Source organism: Orycteropus afer, unplaced genomic scaffold, assembly GCF_000298275.1.
Source record: "Orycteropus afer afer isolate SDZICR_OR568_19922 unplaced genomic scaffold, OryAfe1.0 scaffold00068, whole genome shotgun sequence".
In the NCBI taxonomy this organism is placed as follows: Eukaryota; Metazoa; Chordata; class Mammalia; order Tubulidentata; family Orycteropodidae; genus Orycteropus; species Orycteropus afer.
Window position 1 is genome coordinate 280,054 of NW_006921655.1, and position 20,643 is coordinate 300,696.

The 20,643-nt window shown below is 47.9% G+C and overlaps 1 protein-coding gene across 1 annotated transcript; it reads left to right on the forward strand.

Annotated features, from left to right (window-relative positions):
• Positions 1 to 1,911: 1,911 nt before the first annotated feature.
• On the forward strand, positions 1,912 to 19,891 carry RPAP1 (RNA polymerase II associated protein 1). The gene is made up of 24 exons (XM_007940423.2): positions 1,912 to 2,092; positions 2,396 to 2,544; positions 2,799 to 2,888; positions 3,794 to 3,914; positions 4,508 to 4,729; positions 7,046 to 7,225; positions 8,237 to 8,352; positions 8,645 to 8,743; positions 9,613 to 9,714; positions 9,932 to 10,099; positions 10,352 to 10,534; positions 10,697 to 10,831; positions 10,931 to 11,101; positions 13,339 to 13,496; positions 13,937 to 14,095; positions 14,238 to 14,439; positions 14,878 to 14,987; positions 15,370 to 15,565; positions 15,811 to 15,963; positions 16,185 to 16,327; positions 16,957 to 17,713; positions 19,257 to 19,433; positions 19,580 to 19,639; positions 19,742 to 19,891. Exons 1-24 carry the CDS (start codon positions 1,912 to 1,914, stop codon positions 19,889 to 19,891), a joined length of 4,182 nt encoding a protein of 1,393 aa, XP_007938614.2.
• Positions 19,892 to 20,643: the final 752 nt, after the last annotated feature.

The window sequence follows — 20,643 nt, forward strand, 5'->3', positions numbered from 1 at the left end:
ATCATTTCTAATTTTTCATTTATTTTGTCATTTTGTTCTTGTATTGTCTTTTGAAATTGTTCTAGGTTTTTCTCTGTGTTTTCCTTGATCTGTCTCTCAATTCATTGAAGATACCTAAATATAATTCTTTTGAATTCCCTATCAGGGAGTTTTAATGAGGTGTCTTCCTCAGGGATGTGTTTTGGGTCCCTATCCTAGTCCCTTGTTTCTCCTGCTTTATCTTGCTTTTTTGTGTGAACTCTGATGCTCTGTTGTCTCTGAGGCATTGTGATGTTTTGTGTTTATATTTAATTGGTGATTGTGTGTTGGAGTGACTTGCCCACGATTTTCGTTTTCTCTGTTTTGTTTGTATGTTATCTACTCAAGCAGGGTACTGTGCTGTGCTCCTCTGTTTGCTAGTGGGCAGCACTTTATACACTCACCACCTGTCTCCTTTCCTGTTGTCAGTCTCTCATATATCCCTGCTGACCTTGGCAAACAGCCTATTCCTAGGTCCCTGGAATCTGAATGAGAATGCTATCACTTTAAAATCCAAAATGGTTGCTACTCATGAAGATTCAAAATGGCTGTATTTTTGGTCACTTTAAATATCCAAAATGGCCACCGCTTATAAACATTCAAAATGGCTGCCACATGTAAACAATCAAAGTGGCTGTACTCTCCAGAGAGCAGAAAGTGAACAGCTCAGGTTGTCTCCCACCTTGCTGTTTCCCTTCCTAGTCATAGGCCACTGGTGCAGTCGTCCCTGCAGCCCTTGGTGACCAGAGCTGATCTTTTTTAGGTCAATTATCAGATCCCAGCACCACTTGGAACTATTCAGGCTGTTGGTACCGTTGGAGTAGTTGATAGGCCACTGACAGTCCGAAGCTCCGATCGTCTCTGTACTCATTGTTTTTGTTCAGGTTTTTCTACTAGTTGATGCCTAATCTACTTCTGTATTGTTCCTTTCAAAGCTCAGGGCTCCAGGATTATTCTTCTGTATCTCTGTCAATTGGTTTTTCTTTTCTTTGTTGAAGAGGGTCTCTGTTGCTTATCTGCCTATTCCTCCATCTTACCGGAAGTCTTCAAGAACCCTGCTGTTTGTTTTTGAGAGATATATCACAATTAGATTGTTAATAGCCTAAGTGGACAGTAAATATTGTTGCTAGATGATTATATCAAAGAAGACTGGTTGGGGAGGGAATGGCAACAAGGTATATGAATGAGGAGGGATGAGTTTACATGGATCTAAGGAAAAGGAGGGTCTTTTCTGGTACACAGTAAAGAGAATCATGGTTTAACATTGTCAGCCACTCGGAGGGGGCTCTATGTAGGAGATCCTGGATAGAGTGGGAGAACAATGTAGAACAAAACTCAAAATTAAAAAAATTAAAAAAAGGGACCAGGTTTGCTGGTCTGACAAAGCCTGGTAGAACCCCTGAGACTGTGGCCCCTAGCTGCCCTTCAGGTCTGGAATTGGACCCACACCTGTGGCATCCAGCCAAACAAAAGACAGGCATGTGAACTGAACATTTACATTAGGTAGATACACTGCTTGGAGAGATCAGTCATGGGAGAATAGAAGGGCTGTGTATGCACAGGGAGACAGCTCGGGGGAGGGGGGGCAGAAGGACAGAAGGAAAAGACACAGGCAAGAGGTAACTATGGGAAGGAAGTGGGAGAGGAGTTGCATTGTGGGGAATTGCAATCAATGTCATAAGACAAAATGTGTATGAGTTGCTGTATGGAAAATTAATTTGTAAACTTTCACTCAAATCACAATACAAATTTTAAAAAAAGAAAAAGAATCAGGGTTCAGTGGCAGTGGGCCCATCATATTTATTCATATTTTAGGGGTGAATGAAAGGGAATCCTCACACTGAAGCCCTGCTGGAAAGGATATTGCACCGAGAAGGCAGCTGCAGTAGCAAGATGCTATCAAGACCAAAGCCAGGGGAGTCTGAGGTGGACCTGCTACGCTTCCAGAGTCAGTTTCTTGCAGCTGGTACAGCCCCAGCGGTGTGCTTGGTCAAGAAAGGAAGTAGGAGAGGTGGCGAAGCTAACCTGGACCAGCCACCACAGCAGGATCATCGGGATGTGGTGATGTTGGACAGTGAGTACCTGTGGGTATGAAGCTGAGCAGGAGAAAGGGTGGTGCCTCAGGGTCCCTCTCTCTTCCTGATGTGACCGAGTTCTGCCCTGTCATTATTTCAGACACTGCATAGCCTCTGTTGCAGCCCCAACTTAACTGAGGAAACCAAGGCTCAGAGAGATTGTATTTCTTGCCCAAGTTTATACAGCTTGATTCAGGGCCACACAATGACTCTTTTTTTTATTTTGTTCCCTACCAGCCCTGAGTTGCTTGCTGGGAAGGGATGAGTGTCCTCATATTTTTTTGTTTGTTTGTTTTTTTCAGGTCTCCCAGATTTGCCCCCAGCTTTGGTACCTGTTCCCCCAAAAAGAGCCAGGCCCAGCCCTGGCCACCCCCCGCCACAGGATGAGGATGCTGAAGAGAGGTTGAACAGGCATGATGAGCACATCACTGCTGTCTTGACTAAGATTATTGTGCGTCTCACCCTGGCTGAGTGGGGCAAGGCACCCTGGAGCACCAGAGATACTGGGTGGGGTGGTGGAAGGTGCCTCAGAAAGGGGAAATCTTTTCCTCCTTCAGTTAGGTTGGGGCTGAAATAGAATCCCTGTGCCCTGAGAATTGAGGTGGGTTCATGATCCCTCAGAGGGAAGAACTTTGGTCCTAGTGGGATAGGATCCAGCCTGGGGAAGTCCCTGCATCTTCACTGTTTGGTACTTTGTTGCTGCAGGAACGAGATACAAGTTCAATGGCTGTGAAACTGCCTGTGTCCAGTGGTGTTGCATTCCCCCCTGTTTTCCATCGCTCACAGGAGAGACAGGTAACCAGGATAGCCTAGTGCTTAAGAGATAGTCATGTGAGCCTCAAAGTGCATCTTCTCCAGGTAAATAGTCTTAATAAAGATGAGCCCTCCCCATTTATAAAGCAGCACGATACTCAGCACTTTAAACACATTACCTCAAAACGTGGAACAAAACCCAAAAACTCAATAATGACCAGAATTACTGGTCAGATGAAACCTGATGAGTCTGCCAATACTGTGGCCCTGGAATAAAACTCAGCCCCAGAGGTGGGCTCTCAGCCCAATAGTTAAAAAGATGTACACGCAGACCACTCATCCCAGGATGACACACCCACACACTCAATGGTAATACATCGCTTAGAGCAATAGACCATGGGACACCAGAGGACCAACATTCAAACTAAGGAAATGCAGGACAGACAGGAGTGCATGAATGTGAGGGGCACACAGGGAAGGTTACAAGGTAGGGAGGGGAAGAGTCTAGGTTAGGGTTGGACATGGCGAATGGGGAATGAAACCAAATGTACACGTTACATTGAATGTAAAACAATCTCTTAAAATAAAATTTATAAATAAATAAATAAATAAAAACATTATCTCATTTAATCCTTGTAGCAGCAACCTTGTGAGGTAGGTATCATTATCTCCATTTTTCAGATGAGAAAACTGAGGCCCTCAAGGAGTTAAATAACTTGTCCAACGCTGCATATCCAATAAGCAGAAGAGGCAGAAATCAAACCCAAGTCTGTCTTCCTTAAAGGCTTGTGCTCCCATAGAGCTCTGCTTTCCTAAGGACCAGGGTTGTGACCCCTGAAGATTGATCAGAGTCCCTTATATCTCTTTGTGTTAGAGATCTTGGTATAAAGGAGTTGAGATAGTAGGATAAGAGTATCAGTAACCCAGGCTTTCTTTTTGGCCCATAGGGGAAGCCAGCAATATCTGGTAAGAGAAGCATCTTTGCCCAAGAGATCACAGCAAGGAGAGTGTCTGAAGCCAGAGTCACACCAGCTGGGGAAGTTATGTCTACCTTGGACCCACCAGAGGGTGAGCTAGGGTTGAAGAAGAGTTTCAGCCTTTTTAGAAGACATGATCTTAGAGTCATCCTTGAATATACATCATCTCTGCTTCAAATGGAAAGTGTATATTTGAGCAATTTTAAGAGAAAATTGTCCCGTGTCCTAACTTAGGGTACTCAGTATAAGACACTTGGGTCTATCACTTAGAATTAGAAGCGGGGCAGGTTCTAAGAGAATGGGGACCCTAAGAGAATGGGGAGAGTATTTAGCAGAGACTACAAAAGCAAAATTATAGGCCAGGATTCCTTTAATGATGCAAATTATTAGTAAAATTGCCAGGAACAGTTTATTGGAGGCAGAAAGCTACCTAGACATCTGGGAGAAGAGTTAAAAACTAAGATTTTTCTGAGGAAAACCTCACATAAGGCCTAATGAAAGAGTGAATGGAGAGGCCTGTCCCCATCCCACCCTAGAGTGTCTGGAGACCTACAGCAGCCCTTAGGATCTCTATTCTACCTAGGACAGTTGTGGGGCCTAGACCTATGTCCATCCAGGTCTAATGAGGTTAAAGAAGCAGGCCAGAGGACTTAGAGCCATGAGACTAATCATATACTTTTCCAGGTGCTATGACGTGTGAGGGACATACTCCTAGGGACCAGGGCTGCCAGCTTCTGGAGAGCAGCCACAGCTTCCAGGGACCCCATCTGGTCACAGGGAAGGGGCTCATGGGCAAGGAGGCCGAGCAGGAAGCCCAGACCATCCATGAGGAGAATGTAGCAAGACTGCAAGCCATGACTCCTGAGGAGATCCTGCAGGAACAGCAACACTTACTGTCTCAGCTTGGTATGTGACTGGGCTAAGAAGGGACTGCCACTGATTGAGGAAGGCTTACTGTGTACCAGCTTTATTTTGAGTACATTCATATGCATGCTAGTCCTGCAAGGTAGGTAATATTAACTTCATTTTACTTACAAAGAAAACTGAGGCTCAAGAGTTTAAGAAGCTCTTCCTCTAGGTCATACCACAAGTAAAGAAAAATAATGGGATTTAAACCAGATCTATATCTAGTATCATAGGGCCTGGCCTTTTGTTTTCAAATTTTTATTGTGATCTGGGTAAAAGTTTACAGAGCAAATTCACTTTTCATACAGCAGCTCACATATACTTTGTCTCATGACGTTCGTAGGCCCTGCTCTTAACCATTGTACACCTAGTCTTCACTTACCACCTATCTTTTATCTGACATTTCACATTTACGACAACAGTAAAAAATCTGTCCAACTATGTTTTGCATTAATAAGGTGGTAGGCATGGCTGCAGGTCTGTGGAGCATCTCCTCTCTTGAGAAGGGTCTCTAGGTAGCCTCTGGGAAGCAGGGCCACGCTGCCCTGCTCCCTTTGCTCCCTTCTGCTGGTGGGGTGCCTTGACAACTGCTGTGTGAGGGGCCAGCCTCCTCCATGGCCATGGCCTCCAGGAGGACATGCAGGAAGCACTAAGCCAGTGTGCCTGATCTAGCTTCCCTGAGGCCTGAGGCCCTGCAGCTCAAAATTGCTGCAGAGTGAAAAGGGAAGAAGGAGAGGCATCTGAGAGGGTGTTTGGAAGAAATACACGTGAGTATAATGACATTCCAGAGTGAGCCAACTTGGGCCAGAAGCCTGTGCCTCAGTGGGGCCAGGTGCGTGACCAGGCACCTAGCACCCTCACAGGAATCCCTGCAGCTCCCCAGGACCCGGTGGCAGATCAGGCTCCAGGACCATGAGTGCAGGGTTTGCATGCGGGGGTGGATCTTTGAGGCAGCTCTAAGAGAAAAGCTCTGACCCAGCTCAGGAGGAAGGTGAAGAGGTTGAGCCGTGGCTCTCCAGTTACACAGCCCAGATTTATTCAGTTTTGCCTCTTCCAACCCTCCTCTGTGGAGAAATAACTGGACTCATCACAGTGATGAACATATCAGTAAATCTTAGCTGCTTATTACTATGATCATATTTTCTAAAAAAAAAAAAAAATTTAAGACAAATAGATACTCTAAAAACAGACAAGAAAAAAATGCTCTGTTTCTGTATAATGCCTATTTTCACATAACAACCTGGTCTTTGGAATCTATCCCTGTTGGTAAGTGAGGAGTGGGTATACTGTGTATGTGTTAGTACTACAACATAGTATAACACTGTGTATTGTGCTGTGGTACAATATATTGTATCACACTATACTACACTATGTATACTCAGTCCCTGGGTGGTACAAATGGTTAACACGCTCAGCTGCTAATGGAAAGGTTAGAAGGTTGAGTCTATCTAGAGGCACCTCAGAAAAAACGCCTGGTGATCTACTTTGAAAAAATCAGCCATTGAAAATCCTGTGGAGCACAGTTTTACTCTGATACAAATGGAATTATCATGAATCAGGATCAACTTGACTGCAACTGGTAACTGGTATACTTATACTTCTTTCTTAGTTTCTGCTTGCTGAGAGGGTAAGCATCAAGACAAGCTTATTCCCTACTGTGTGTCTAGCAGCTATATCCCCAAAACCAAATCCATTGCCATCAAGTTAGCTGACACATAGCAACCTTATCGCTATGCCCCATAGGGTTTCCAAGGTTGTAAATCTTTAAGAAGGCAGACTACCTCCTCTTTCTCTTATGGAGTGGCTGGTGGGTTCGAGCTGTCCACTTTTCATTTAGCAGCCGAGTGCTTAACTACTATGCTATCAGGGCTCCTAGCACCTATATAGAATCTGGCATATCATAGATATTTAGTAATATTTGTAAATAAATAAATTAGCTGGGATAAAGTGAGGGAAGTTGTTCACTTAAATGTCTTCTCTTTGGCCCTAGTCAGCATTCATCCATTTATTCCACAGCTGCTTGCTTTGGACTTCTGACCTGGGACTAAGCACAAGCATAATCGTAGGCAGTTGGACCGGGGAACTGTGAGGGGTGGAGGAAAAGGTGAGCAGGCAGGCCCTAGTGATCCAAGTATGAGAAGGCAGGGTCATTGAAGGGACCCACAGGAGAGCCCAGGAAGCTCAGCCAAGGCTGGGAAGCAGCTTGTCCTGCCCTTGGTACCCATCGCAGTAAGTATGCAGCAGGTTTTAGATGTGTAGCAGGTTGGGGAGGATCTGTACTCATTCGCTCGCTTTCCTCTCTGCCCTCGCCTCTAGATCCCACCTTGGTTGCCTTCTTGAGATCTCATAGCCACACCCATGAGCAAGCAGGAGAGAAGGCCACCGAGGGGCAGAGGCCACAGGGACCTTCTACTGAGGTCATCAAGGAGGAGCCCATCATGCCAATTTCTGCCAGTGAGCCTGGGAAGAAAGATGAGCTGGAGCCAGGAACCCCAGGTTTGGGGGAGATGGGAACATCTTTTGGGGGATAACAGTAGAGGAAAGTGTCCTTTCTCTTAGGCCTGGCAAATGAGAGGAGAGAAACTTGTCTGTCCTTGGACATCTAGCATTAACCCTCATTGTTGGCTTCAAATCGGTCTTCATTTGTTAATGCATATCTTATTCCTGCATATGCTTCCTGTTTCCTTGTCCTGTTATTGTTCCTTCTCCCCCTTCCCTGGTGAGAGGTGGCAGGGTGTCATGGCTGAATGGCCCTCCTCCCCCAGCAGACCATCTCCCTGCCTTTGCTATAGCTGTTGTGGCCTGACTCCATCCATCCACAGTTCTTTCTGCCTGTGCTTCCAGGGCCAGGGTAATGGGAGAGGAAGAGTCTGTCACAGGTCTGTATGAACATGCCAGACCAGAAGGAGAGAGGCCAATGGGAGCATTCATTTCCCAGGAAGTGGGTTATTTTATTAGTGATTAATAAAAGAAGAAATTGAATTATGAGAGCCAGGAACTTCCTGCCCCCAGAGGAGCTCCAGGCCCACTGAGCTGGTGGTAGGGATAGAGGTAGGGATGAGGAAGGAAGGTGGTATGGGTGTGTGTTTCTGCATCCTGCTCCCCTGGGGCAGTATAGCTGCCCTCCTCACTGTCCCCACTCTACTGTTCTGCAATTTTAGAGGGTTGGTACTAGAGAGGGGAGCTACATTTTCCCACTTATGTGTGTGTGGTCCTCCGTGTTTCCTCTGTCCTTCCTTTTCTCTTCCTCTTTTCCCTGTTATTCCCAAAAAATCCTTGGGTTCTGCAAGGGGCTTGAGCCCAGGACTGGGTGTATTCTAACATATCTGAGACATTTGCCCAGTTCCCTGGAGTTCCAGCCCCTGGGCCATGTCATTTAGCCATAAACAAAGGTAGAGGGGCCAGGCCCTTGGGGCAGAGATGGATGTGGCAGCTGCTGGGTGATGGCTAGGACCCCTGTAGACCAGTGATCTGGGCCCCCAGGGAATACTACCATGCTCTCTCCAGCTCCAGCACTGCCCATAACCCCCCACAAAGAATGGCTGCACATGGACACTGTTGAGCTGGAGAAGCTCCATTGGACCCAAGACCTACCTCCACTCCGGCAACAGCAGATGCAGGAGGTGAGGACGGCAGATTGTCTAAAAGGGGTGGGGTGGGATGGGGCTGCTGTTCCTGCACCTGCACCCAGAACTTAGGCCCTTCTCTTCCTCTGAGCCTAAGAGACATTACTCCTTTGCCCTCGCCCTGCTTTCCCATCACCCGCCTGGTCCCCAAGGCTAGAGGTGCCCAATTTCCAAATAGAAGTAGATTCGGCACCTGAGCTCTGAAATGCCTGGCATTAAATGTGAACAGTGTGAGTGTGGGGAAGTTGCTATGGCTCCCAGCCCACTGTCTTCTTCTTCTTCCCCTTAGAGGATGCAGGCCCGATTTAGTCTTCAGGGAGAGTTACTGGCCCCCGATGTGGACCTGCCTACCCACCTGGGTCTACACCACCATGGAGAGGAGGCAGAGGTGAGGCCTGGGGTCCAGGGACAGGGAAACTCTTGGCAAGTGTTTTTAACAACCATGTGGAAAAGGACTTCTGGCCAGATGCCTTAAAGCTCCTGTGTCCTTGTTCCAGTTCATGGTCTTGTTGTCCATTCATTTTCTTAGGCTCAAAATCTTTCTTTTCTTTCCCTCACATCCTAATTAGTTGCCAGAACTTGCCAGTTCTGTCTGTTACCTATGTATGATGCTTCTTGGATCAGAACAGTGCTCCCTCTTCTCTGCTCAGTCACCGTCTCTCCCTTTTCATGCCTCATGGTCTGACATGCTGATTTCCTGTGGCCCAGCTCAGACCACACCTTGCCTGGGAAAGCTTGGCTTACTTCTGCTCACAGAATATGACCCTGGCTTCTCAGCCTGACAAGGAAGTCCTTCCACAGTCAGTCCCTGCTGAGCCTACAGCTCTGCCTCCCTCACTCTTACTCCACCATTCTGCTGGCTTTTTCCTCTGTATACCTCCAGGGCTCAGTTCCTGAAGCCTCTCCTGGGACTGCCTTTACCCTTAGCTTCATGCCTGGTCATTGAAGTTCTACCCTTTCACAGAGACCGTGCCATTTTTCCAGATCCCCTTCTCTCTCCTATTCTCTGGTTGAAAATTATGTTACACAATGATTATTACATTCTTCTCCATCTGCCTAATGCCATGGTTACTTGTGTGTGAGTCCCACCTTCTTTACCAGCTATGGCTCCATGGAAAGCAGGGGCAGGAGGGATCACTAACTTACCTTTTTCTCTCTGTGGACACCTAACAGTGTCTGGCATGTAGGGGCTGTGGGGTATTTGTTGGGGTGTTCCCCAGCATCCTGGCTTCTTCTGATTTCTTGTTTCTGCCCCAGAGAGCAGGGTACTCCCTCCAGGAGCTGTTCCACCTGACCCGCAGCCAGGTTTCCCAACAGAGAGCACTAGCACTGCAAGTGTTGGCCCAGGTCATCAGCAGGGTGAGTAGACTGCTGGTCCCTGGGCCTGCCCACCCCTCCATGTACCTTAGACTTCCCCACCTCCTTCCCTTTTCACTCTGACTCACTAGACCAGACACTAGTTATCTGTGGGTTAGATGGAAATGGGGCAAATCCAGGGTCCCAGGTGGGCAACTGAAAGGTCAGAGCAAAGACCAACTTAAGCATTGTCAACAAAGTATTATCCTCCTGCTCTCAGGCCCAGGCTGGTGAGTTCGGTGGCCAGCTGGTGGGCAGCGTCTTGCGCCTCCTTTTGGATGCTGGTTTCCTCTTCTTGCTACGCTTCTCCCTGGATGACAGAGTGGATGGGGTCATTGCAGCTGCTACCCAGGCTCTTCGGGCTCTGCTGGTGGCTCCTGGAGATGAGGTACAACAGGGATAGGAAGGGGGCTTGGAGATCATTGGAGTTATTACTCATGCTGGGCATGTCCTCCTTGCTAAGACTTTACCAGGCTGACTGGAGAACAGAATGGCAGGCATCACCCCCTTCTCCTAAGGCCTAAAAGCCTAGAAGCCTTATCTTTCTGCTCCCTGTGGGTAGTTTCCATTCTCTACTACTACATCCATTTCATGGCCTGGCCCCATCGTCTTCCCACCCTCACTGTCTCTCATCTGTCAGGAGCTCCTAGACAGCACCTTCTCCTGGTACCATGGAGCGTCGGTATTCCCTCTGATTCCCAGCCAGGAGGACAAAGAGGACGAGGATGAGGATGAAGAGCCTCCAGCAGAAAAGGCGAAAAGGAAGAACCCTGAGGAAGGAAGCCAGCCCCCACCTGACCTGGCCCGACATGATGTCATCAAGGTAGAGGTCCTGAGACAGCTGTGAGCCTGACCCAGCCCAGCTTCATTCCCATACCCCCACCCCCATCCCGTGACCCAGAGGGCAAGCACATGTTGGGCAGGTAGGGTCATCAATGCCCTTGGCCTGGCTACATTTGACAGTGGGTTTCTCTCTGGTCCCCAGGGGCTACTGGCCACCAACTTGTTGCCTCGGCTACGCTACATACTGGAAGTGATCTGCCCGGGACCTATAGTCGTCCTTGACATCCTAGCTGTGCTTATCCGCCTGGCCCGTCATTCCCTAGAGTCAGCCACAAGGGTGAGACAGTGAATGGGATAGGGAACTGGCAAAGAGCCTGGCTGGGCCTGGTTTTTACCCTCAACCTCCCTACCTCTCCTTTCCTTCCATCTTCCATAGGTCCTGGAGTGCCCTCGGCTGATAGAGACCATCGTTCGTGAGTTCTTGCCTACCAGCTGGGCCCCCGTGGGGGCAGGACCTATCCTCAGTCTACACAAAGTGCCCTGTGCTACGGCCATGAAACTATTTCGTGTCCTGGCCTCGGCTGGTAGGAATATTGCTGCCCGGCTGGTGAGTAGGACACCAATGAATGGGGTACAGGTAACAAGGGTGGACTAGGGGCTGTGCATGGTCCCTGAATGCTGGACGACGAGCTCTTTTAACTTTTTACTGTGATTTGGGTGAAGGTTTACAGAGCAAACAGATTTTCCCTTCAACAATTGATACATATTTTGTTTTGTAACATTAATTACAATCCCTACAATGTAACAGCACTCTTCCCACTTTCTGCCTGTGTATACTGTTTCCATTCATCCTTCTTTGCTATCCCTTCCTGCCTTCTGAGCTTTATTGTTAGGTGCTGTTGAGTTGTTTTTACCTCACAGGGACTCTAGCTAGGTACAACAGAATGAAACACTGCCTGGTCCTGTGTCAGCCTCACAGTTACTTCTATACTTGAGCTCACTGTGGCAGTCACTGAGTCAGTCAGTCTCCTTGAGGGCCTTCCTCTTTTTTTGCTGACCCTCTACTTTATCTTTCTCCTTCTGAGCTTTATCCCTGGGCAAATGCTGCCCTTTTGATCTCATATGGTTGATTGTTCTAAGAAGTAAGTACTTCTGTGATGTTATTGCTCACCTTATAGACCCCTCTGTTGTTTGGCTGAAAGATGAGCTATGGGGGGGTTCAGTTCCAGGCTTAAAGGTATCTAAAGGCCGTAGTCTTAGGGATTTCATCAGTCTCTATCAGACCAGTAAGCCTGGTCTTTCTATGATTTTGAGTTTTGTTCTGCAATATTCTCCCACTCTATAAGACCTCCTATTGTGATTCTTTTCAGAGTGGTCTAATTCATCTAGTCTCAGAGCTGTGGAGGCTACTCCATTAGTCCTTTGGATTAATTGTTTTCCTGCATCTTTTTCTTCACTCTTCTTTGCTCTGGACAAAGAGAGACCAATAGTTGCACCTCAAAAGGCCACCTTAGATGACTCACTAAAGTTGGATATAGAACATTGTCTTTGTAGACTATTATGGTAGTTGATCTTGATATCTCTGAGACTAGATCTTGAGCCCCAAGACCCAGCGACTCATTCTCTCAAGGTGTTTATTTATGACTAAGAAGTTTTTGTAACTTTGCCCCCTGTATGCTCTACTATATACATGGATATATTTGTAGCACATATAGATACATATGTGGGAGCTCTGGTGGCATCGTGCCTAAGGCATTTGACTGCTAACCAGAAGGCTGGTGGTTCAAACCCACCAGCCACTCCTGGGAAGGAAGGTTGGGCAGTCTATTTCTGTAGAGATACTGCCTTGGAAACCCAAGGAGGGGTTGCTATGAATTGAATAGACTCTATGGCAGTGAATTTGGTTTGGTATAGATACATATTTAGAAATAATTTCTGTCAGACCTGTGTATATTCATGGGTGTAGTCCCATTTGCTTTCCCATACCTGTTTAGCTTGCGTGTCTACCTGTGTATTCACTCAAATTGTTATTAGAGACTGTGTATGCATTAGTATTTACCTTTGTTGCCTTTAATTCTTGTACTCTTCTGTCTTCCTGTGCCTTGATCATTTTGTGCTGACGTCTCCCTTTTGTATATTGCCTTTCCTTTCACCCAGGTTAATAGTGTGTACCCTCTAGTTAGTGATTCATCCTCCCTTCCCCTTCTACCCCACTAACCATCAAAGAATGTTTCTTTCTGTGTATAAACTTCTTCTTGACTTTTACAGTAGTGGTCTCATACAGTATTTGGCCTTTTGTGATTGAGCAGTTTCACACAGTGTAATGTTCTCTCAGTTCATCCATGTTATGAGGTGTTTTGCCAATTCATTTTTAATTCTTTATTATTTTATAATATTCTGTTGTGTATATATGTACCACAGTTTGTTTATCCATTCATCCATTGATGGGCATTTAGGTTTTTTCCATTTTTTTGCTATTGTGGATAATGCTGTGATGAACATGGGGTGACCGGCTCTTACCATCTCATTTTGTGAGGGAAGAGCTCCCTGTTCCCAGAACCTAAAGAGCCAAAAATATAATGAGCCAAATACAGATGAACACTCATCACATGTATCCAAGTAATCCCTAGCAAGTGCTTGCTAAAGAGAGGCATGGGTGCATGGATGGGTGGATGGATGAGGTAATTTCACCTACCCCAACCCAAAAATAGGACCCTCTGGCACCAAAGTGGCCTGGAATAGTGAGGGATGAGTTGAGCCAGTCTCCTAAGTAAGAGGGCCTGAGGCCACTTGGACTTGTGACCCCAGCTGACCCTGATTCCCAGACTCTCTGCCTACCCCCAGTTGAGCAATTTTGACCTTCGGAGCCGCCTATGCCGCTTCATAGCTGAGGCTCCTCAGGACCTGGCCTTGCCCCCAGAGGAAGCTGAGACACTGAGCACTGAGGCCTTCCGTCTGTGGGCTGTAGCTGCCTCCTATGGCCACGGCAGTGACCTTTACAGGTGAGAAGAAGTAGAGGGTAGGCTTCCTTACAGACCCTTCCCATCCTGCACTTCTGGCCTGTCCTGATGCCTCCAGCCTTGCTGGAGAGAGAGGCTAAGAATGGGGAAGAAGGGAGGCTAAGAATGGGGAATAAGGTATAAGAAGGGCTTTGGGGTCAGGACCAGCCAGGCGAGAGTGGAATAAGCCTGGGTTAACCACAGTCCATGCACAAAGGCATTGCTATCTTGAAATTCCCATTTGGAGGCAGCCTTGAAATACTCTCCTTTCCATTTCAGGGCCCAGCCTTCCTTGCCTCTCGAAGTCTTCTAAGAGTGCCCACCCCTTAGGATTTTCTCCCTCCTGACGTTCCCTAACTATAGTGCAAATCCTGGGGTGGGACCATGCCTTATGGCTTAGATTTGCCTGCATATAATGAGGTTCAGTAACCATTCACCCCTAGGGAGCTATATCCAGTGCTGGTGCTGGCCCTGCAAGCTGTGCCACAGTCACTCGGCACCCAGCTCCCTCAACCCCTGGCCATGCAGCGGATAGCCTCACTGCTCACTCTCCTTACCCAGCTGACCCTGGCAGCCAGCAGCACTGCCCATGAGCCCATCAGGTAGGTTTACAGCCTTGAGCTTGCCGGCAGGGAAATCCTACCAAGATAGACAGGAGTGTTCCTCTAAAGGAAGAGGGGGGCTGGAGCTTAGAGGGGAATGACACAGCCAGATCCTTACTGTGGCCCTTTGGCACTCCTGTAGTGACTCTGCTGAGGCCAGCCTGTCGGGCATCCCTTCCTTGATCACTTGGACACAGGTATCCGGGCTCCGGCCTCTTGTGGAACTATGTCTAAGACAGACCTTGAAGTTGCTGCCCAAGCTTGAAGTGTGGAATGCTCTGGGCCCAGTGCCCACTGCGTGCCTACTGTTCCTAGGTGCCTATTACCAGGCCTGGAGCCAGCAAGTAAGTGTGGCCTACATTCTTCCGCCATATTCCATGTGCCCTGCCTTCCACCCTCTTTGTTCTCTTTCTGTCTGTACCTCTCCACTCCTACCATTCCTCTCCCACTTCCCTATTCCCACCTTCCCCTACTCTCCACCTTCTTCTCCCTACTTCCTATTTCTATATCAGTATCCCCGTGGAGCTTCAAGGAGCCATGTTGTTGGGGACCAGAGGGCCCCAAGTAGCAGCTCAGGCTTCCCATAGCCTTTCTGTCCTCAGGGTCCTTAGATATCAAGTGCCAGAGCACTCAGGGCTTTTCTCCCTCCAGAAGGGTCAGAAAGCAGACGCTCCAAACCAACTCTTTGGGGTTCTTTGAATCATGGGGTTGACCTCGGAACACAGGGTCTGGGAGAATGGGTATTCCAGGTCTTCAGCTCAACAAGCCTCTCGGTTCTCCAGCCCAGTTTGTGCCCAGGGGATTGGCTTCAGGATATGGAGTGCCTGTCGGAGGAGCTGCTGCTGCCCCTGCTGAGTCAGCCCATTCTGGGCAGCCTATGTGATTCCCTTAGGTGTGTACTGGGTGTGGATGTGGGTGTGTGTGTGGGTGATGGTAGGAGGGCAGTTTCTCTCTTTGTGGGATTCCTGGGTCCAGCTTCCTGGTCCATTCCAGAGTAGAACCCCTCAGCCTGAGGGAAACCTGAGTTCTTAGCATGCAGCAGTCACGGGTCTCTGAGGTCAAGTGACAACACAGAGCATGATCCACACTAGGAACCCTATTCTGCAGAGCACTGCACTCCAAGGGTCTAAGTGCCAGGCCCCAGGAATTTGAGTACTGATGTACATAGCCAAGCCCCTGCTTGCCTTGGTCACAGATCAACCATGTGTTTCTTTTCCAGCCTGGCACACATCAGGCCAAGGCTCCTACACGCAGCTTTTCTGTTCTGCCCGCAGACACTGCTCCCCTCTCTGCAACCCACTGTCCTGTGCTCCGGCGCCAGAAGCTCTCCCCAGCCTTGTGTCCCTGGGCTGTGCAGGAGGCTGCCCCCATCTCAGCCTGGCTGGTTCAGCTTCACCCTTCCCATTCCTCACTGCCCTCCTCTCTCTCTGCAACATCCTGTCACGGATCCATAAGGGGCTTTGTAGCCAGGTAAGCCCTGGGTGCCTGGTTAGGGGCCAGGCAGGGGACCAAAATGGCAAGAGTTGGAAAGTAAGGGGAAGACTGCCCTGTGGGGTAGGGAGGCCTCTTCTGCTAGCACCCATTTCTCTGAGTTTGGCCAGGAGGTGGGCCTTCGGGGCTGTGCCACCTGCCTGGCATAGCTCATGTGTGTGTTCCTGATGGGCAGAAGGGATCTGTGTCAATTTCTAGAACTGAACAAGTTTGCTTTTCCTCAGCTGGCTGCCATATTGAATACTGCGGGACTCCAGAACTACTTCCTCCAGTGCACGGCTCCTGTGGCTGCTCCACACCTCACACCCTTCTCAGCGTGGGCCCTGCGGCATGAGTACCACCTGCAGTACCTGGCACTCTCCCTGGCTCAGAGAGCAGTGGGTTCCCTTGCACCTCTGTTCATCCTTTCCATTATCCCCCTTCTGTTCTTCTAGAACTTATGCTGCTTCTGCTAGGCCATGCAGCTTCTACTTTCCTCCAGACATACCCTAGATCCATGCCCTTCCATCTTCCTTACAGCCCTTGCCTCATTTCTCTCTGCTTTGTCCCCTCACACCCTTCCCTGCCACTGAACAGTTCCCCACTTTTGCATCCACAGGCAGCACTCCAACCAGTGCCAGCCACCAATGCTACCCTCCATCATGGTGTGGCCTTGGCCTTGCTGAGCCGGCTGCTGCCCGGAAGTGAGTACCTTATCCATGAGCTGCTGCTGAGCTGTGTATTCCGGCCAGAGTTCCTCCCGTAAGTCTAGGGGTGGTGGCAGCAATTCAGCCCTTTGGTAGGCTGCTGCAGTGATTGACAGATCAGCCCTGAATTTGGAGCCAGGAGACTTGGGCTTAATTCTCTTTCTTTCATGGATCACAGTTAACATGTCTGAGCTTCAGTTTCCTCTTTTGTGGAGTGACAATGAAGCTAGCCACACTAGAAATTTAAAGTGAGAGTTCAGTGTAACTGTATGGCTAAAAATGGCATATAAAATAGCCATATACATGTGGCAGCTGACAGTTATTGAGTGCTTAGTCTATGTCTATCATCTTAGGTATTTATGTGTATTGTAGCATGAGATATGCTCTGGTAGCAGGGCCAACTCGACGGCACATAACAACAACAACAACATGAGATAGGTACTGTTATCATCCCCTTTTCACTATGAGGAAACTAAGGCACAGAGGAATTATGTAAACTTGAACCTAGGCAGCTGGCTCTAGTATCCCTTCTTTTAACTGCTATACACACTGCATGGGAGGTTAGTAGGAGAGTGAGGAGTAGTAGGATTGGTATCTGAGGGCCTCTGGGAAGCCCTGAAGAGTGGCAAGGCCTTCTGAGTGTTGAGTCTTACCATCATTTTTTACTTTTGGATTCTGTTATAGGGAAAGAGTGTCAGGGGGTCCGGAGGCAGCTGACTTTTCAGACCAGTTGTGCCTAGGGAGCCATGTGGACCCTGGACATGGACGAGGGGCTCTGCTAGCTCAGGCCTGCCAGGACCTCCCAAGCATCCGCAGCTACTACTTGACCCACTGTTCACCAGCCCGAGCCAGCCTGCTGGCCTCTCAGGCCTTGTACCGAGGGGAACTACAGCGACTCCCAGCCTTGCTGTTGCCTGTGCCCAAAGAGCTGCTATTGCCCACTGACTGGCCCTTCCTGCCATTGATCCATCTCTATCACCAGGCCTTAGACAGCTGCTCAGGGCTGCCTCCTACTGACACTGTGGGCACAGCCATGCGGGCCCTGCAGTGGGTACTAGTCCTGGAGAGCTGGCGCCCCCAGGCCCTCTGGGCAGTGCCTCCTGCCGCCCTCCTGGCACGGCTCATGTGTGTGTTCCTGGTGGACAGTGAGCTATTCCGAGAGACACCAATACAGCATCTGGTGGCAGCCCTTCTAGCCCGGCTCTGCCAGCCCCAGGTCCTGCCAAACCTCAACCTGGACTGCCCGCTTCCTGGCCTGACATCTTTCCCTGACCTCTATGCCAGCTTCCTGGAGCATTTTGAGGCTGTCTCTTTTGGAGATCACCTCTTTGGGGCTCTGGTCCTCCTTCCTCTGCAGCGTCGGTTCAGTGTGACCTTGCGCCTCACCCTCTTTGGGGAACATATGGGAGCCTTGCGAGCTCTGGGACTACCTCTGACTCGGGTATGTTATCAGGCAGTCCTGGAGGCATTCCTAAGCAGTGGTGTGCTTTGATAGGCCTCAGGGTACTCTTGAGGGCTCTTAGAAGATTAAGTAATAGGAGCCATGAGAAAGGATCTGGTATATTATAAGTGTTCATTATTATTAACAAGGCATGGCTCTTTGCTTATAAAGTGCTATAATCCAGATAAGAGATTTACTGAAAACCATCTTAGTCCTGAAATGTTCATTGTCAGGTCAGGATTCACAGACTGGAAAGATCAAAGTGTCAGTCATCCCACAAGGAGAAGACTTTGTAGAAGAAGTTTGGACAATGAAGGTTGTATAGATTTTGGACTGTTGAGGAGGAAGGATGTTCCCAGTGGAATAACATATGCAAAGGCTCAGAGGCAGGATGGAGCATGACAGGGTAGGGGGAGGAAGGCAGCTAGAACAGAGATTTCTGTTTCAAAACTTGGAACCAAGACTGAAAGGACTTCAAATATCAGGCTAAGGAGTTTAAACATGTAAGCTGTAGAAAGTTACTTTTTTAAAAAATTTGTTTTTTATTTTTATTGTAACTTAATTGATGAACTTAAATGTTTTAATATTTAAATTCATAAATATGTTCAGTATGTTTATATAAAATATTTTCAGGAATTAAAACAGATTACCAAAACCAAACCAAACCCGCTGCCGTGGAGTCAGGTCTGATTCCTCCTTGAGTTTCCGAGGCAATATCACTACAGAAGTAGATTGCCCAACCTTCCTTCCAGGGAGTGGCTGATAGGTTTGAACCGCCAGCCTTCTGGTTAGCAGTCAGATGCTTTAGGCGTTACGCCACCAGAGATTACAATCATCCATAATCCTACTGCTAAGTGGGAACTATTGTTTATATTTTATCTTTTTTCAGTCTTTTTTAATGTGCATACATTATTTTTATAAAATTGGCATTACTGTATAATGTGTTTTTTTCATTTAACATTACATCATAAGCATTTCCCACTTTACTAAATATTCTAAGAAATTAACATTTATTTTATTATACCACAATTCATTTATGGTATGCCCCAATTAATTTTATCAGAACCCCTTGGTAAGCATGTAAGTTATTTCCAGTTTTTCACTGTTTTAAGTAACACTATGTTAAACTGCATTGGACATAAACTTTGTATTTCTCTGGTAATCACTTGCTATGTGGAATCAAGAATAACTTTTTAGAAAGAGAATTACTGATTCAAGGAACATGAACTTTTGAAAGGTTTGATAATATAATTGAGCAGTTGAACATGGCATTTGGAAAGTTTTAAGTAGGTTAAATAAGTAGTAATGGGCAGGAGAAATTCACAGCTGCTTCTCTCATTGCCCAGGTCCCAGTTTCCCCTGCTTTCTGGCGCTGTAGTCTTTAACCTTGATCTTTGTGATAGAGTGCAATAGGTGTCTGTCCAGGACCTGACCTCTGTCCTCAGAATTAGGTTTCACATGACCATCAACCATCCACCTTGCTGTGCAGTCCTATACATTCCTACCTGCCCTCACCCTCAGTATGTCTCATTTCCCATTACAGTTGCCGGTGTCCCTTGAATGCTACACGGGGCCTCCAGAAGACAACCTGGCCCTCCTTCAGCTCTACTTCCGGGCTCTGGTTACTGGTGCACTCTGCTCACGCTGGTGCCCCGTGCTCTATGTTGTGGCTGTAGCCCATGTGAACAGCTTCATCTTTTCCCAGGATCCAAAGAGCTCAGTAAGTTACATCCCCATCTCCAGAGGGAGGGAGAGAGCTATAGACTGAGCTACCTTTGGGCTTGCTGGGAAGAGGTAAAAGCTGAGCAAGGCCATTAATGGGTGCTAGCCCTTAACCCACCACCACCTCTCCTATTCTGCCTCTAGGATGAGATGAAGGCTGTTCGCAGGAGCATGCTGCAGAAAACTTGGCTACTGGGAGATGAGGTAGGGGCACATCCTGGAGGGTGGGAGATTAGAGAGTCTTGGGGGTTGGATACTCAGCGGGCTCTAATTACCCACTTCATAAAGTTTCTTCCCTCTTTACAGGGTCTTCGGCACCACATCCTCTACTATAGGCTTCCCAATTCAGCCCTCCCAGAGGGCTTTGAGCTGTATCCTCAGTTGCCCCCTCTACGTCAGCAGCATCTCCAGAGACTTACCTCAGGAGTGGTCCAAACTGGAGTGTCAGAAACCTAGTGTAGCTGCTGCAGATGGAGAGGTGGATATATTCTCCTGGGGTTCAGCAGGAGACCTGTCCACCTGGTCAGACAGAAGGGCTTCATGTGAGCAAGAGACAAAGGAGCAGAAGGCTTGCCTTCCCAGGAGCTGGTTGGTTGAGCTTCTTGGAGCAGAGTGAGCCCTACCATTATATCCTGATATCTGGAGTCTGGAGTTCAGGATCTGGGGCTTCTGAGGGTTTGTGCTGGGAGTGAAGGATGACTTTACAATTTACCTCCTCCTCGGGGACAGGACAAACTAAATAGACTCCCGCCCCCCAAGCCAGGCTATGAATGTTATAGCTGTGGATTGAAATAAAACTTTTTTTTTTAATCTCCTGGGAAATCTGATTTGGACTGATTTTAGACATACAGGTTCAAAATTGGTATTGAAGGGTAGGTCATCCCAGGTGATGATCAGGACTGCTGTGAAAGAACTAGGGAGAGATCATGAGTGGGAGTTGAACTGGGTCCACACCTGGGAACAGTAAGAACATGGGTCCCAGTTCTGGGGTAAAACAGACCAAGGCAGTGCCTGGTTATGGGGACAGTTCTAGAAGGACTTTGTCTGCAGACCAATTGAAATATAGGTCTGTCTCTTTTTTTAAAAAAACTTTTTATTGTTATTTGGGTGAAGTATAGGTGTCCTAAATGAGGTCAGCATCTAGTCTTCTTTTGGTTCCCTATTTCTCTGTTATCCAGAGACATGGAGAGGCCAAAAATCAGACTGGT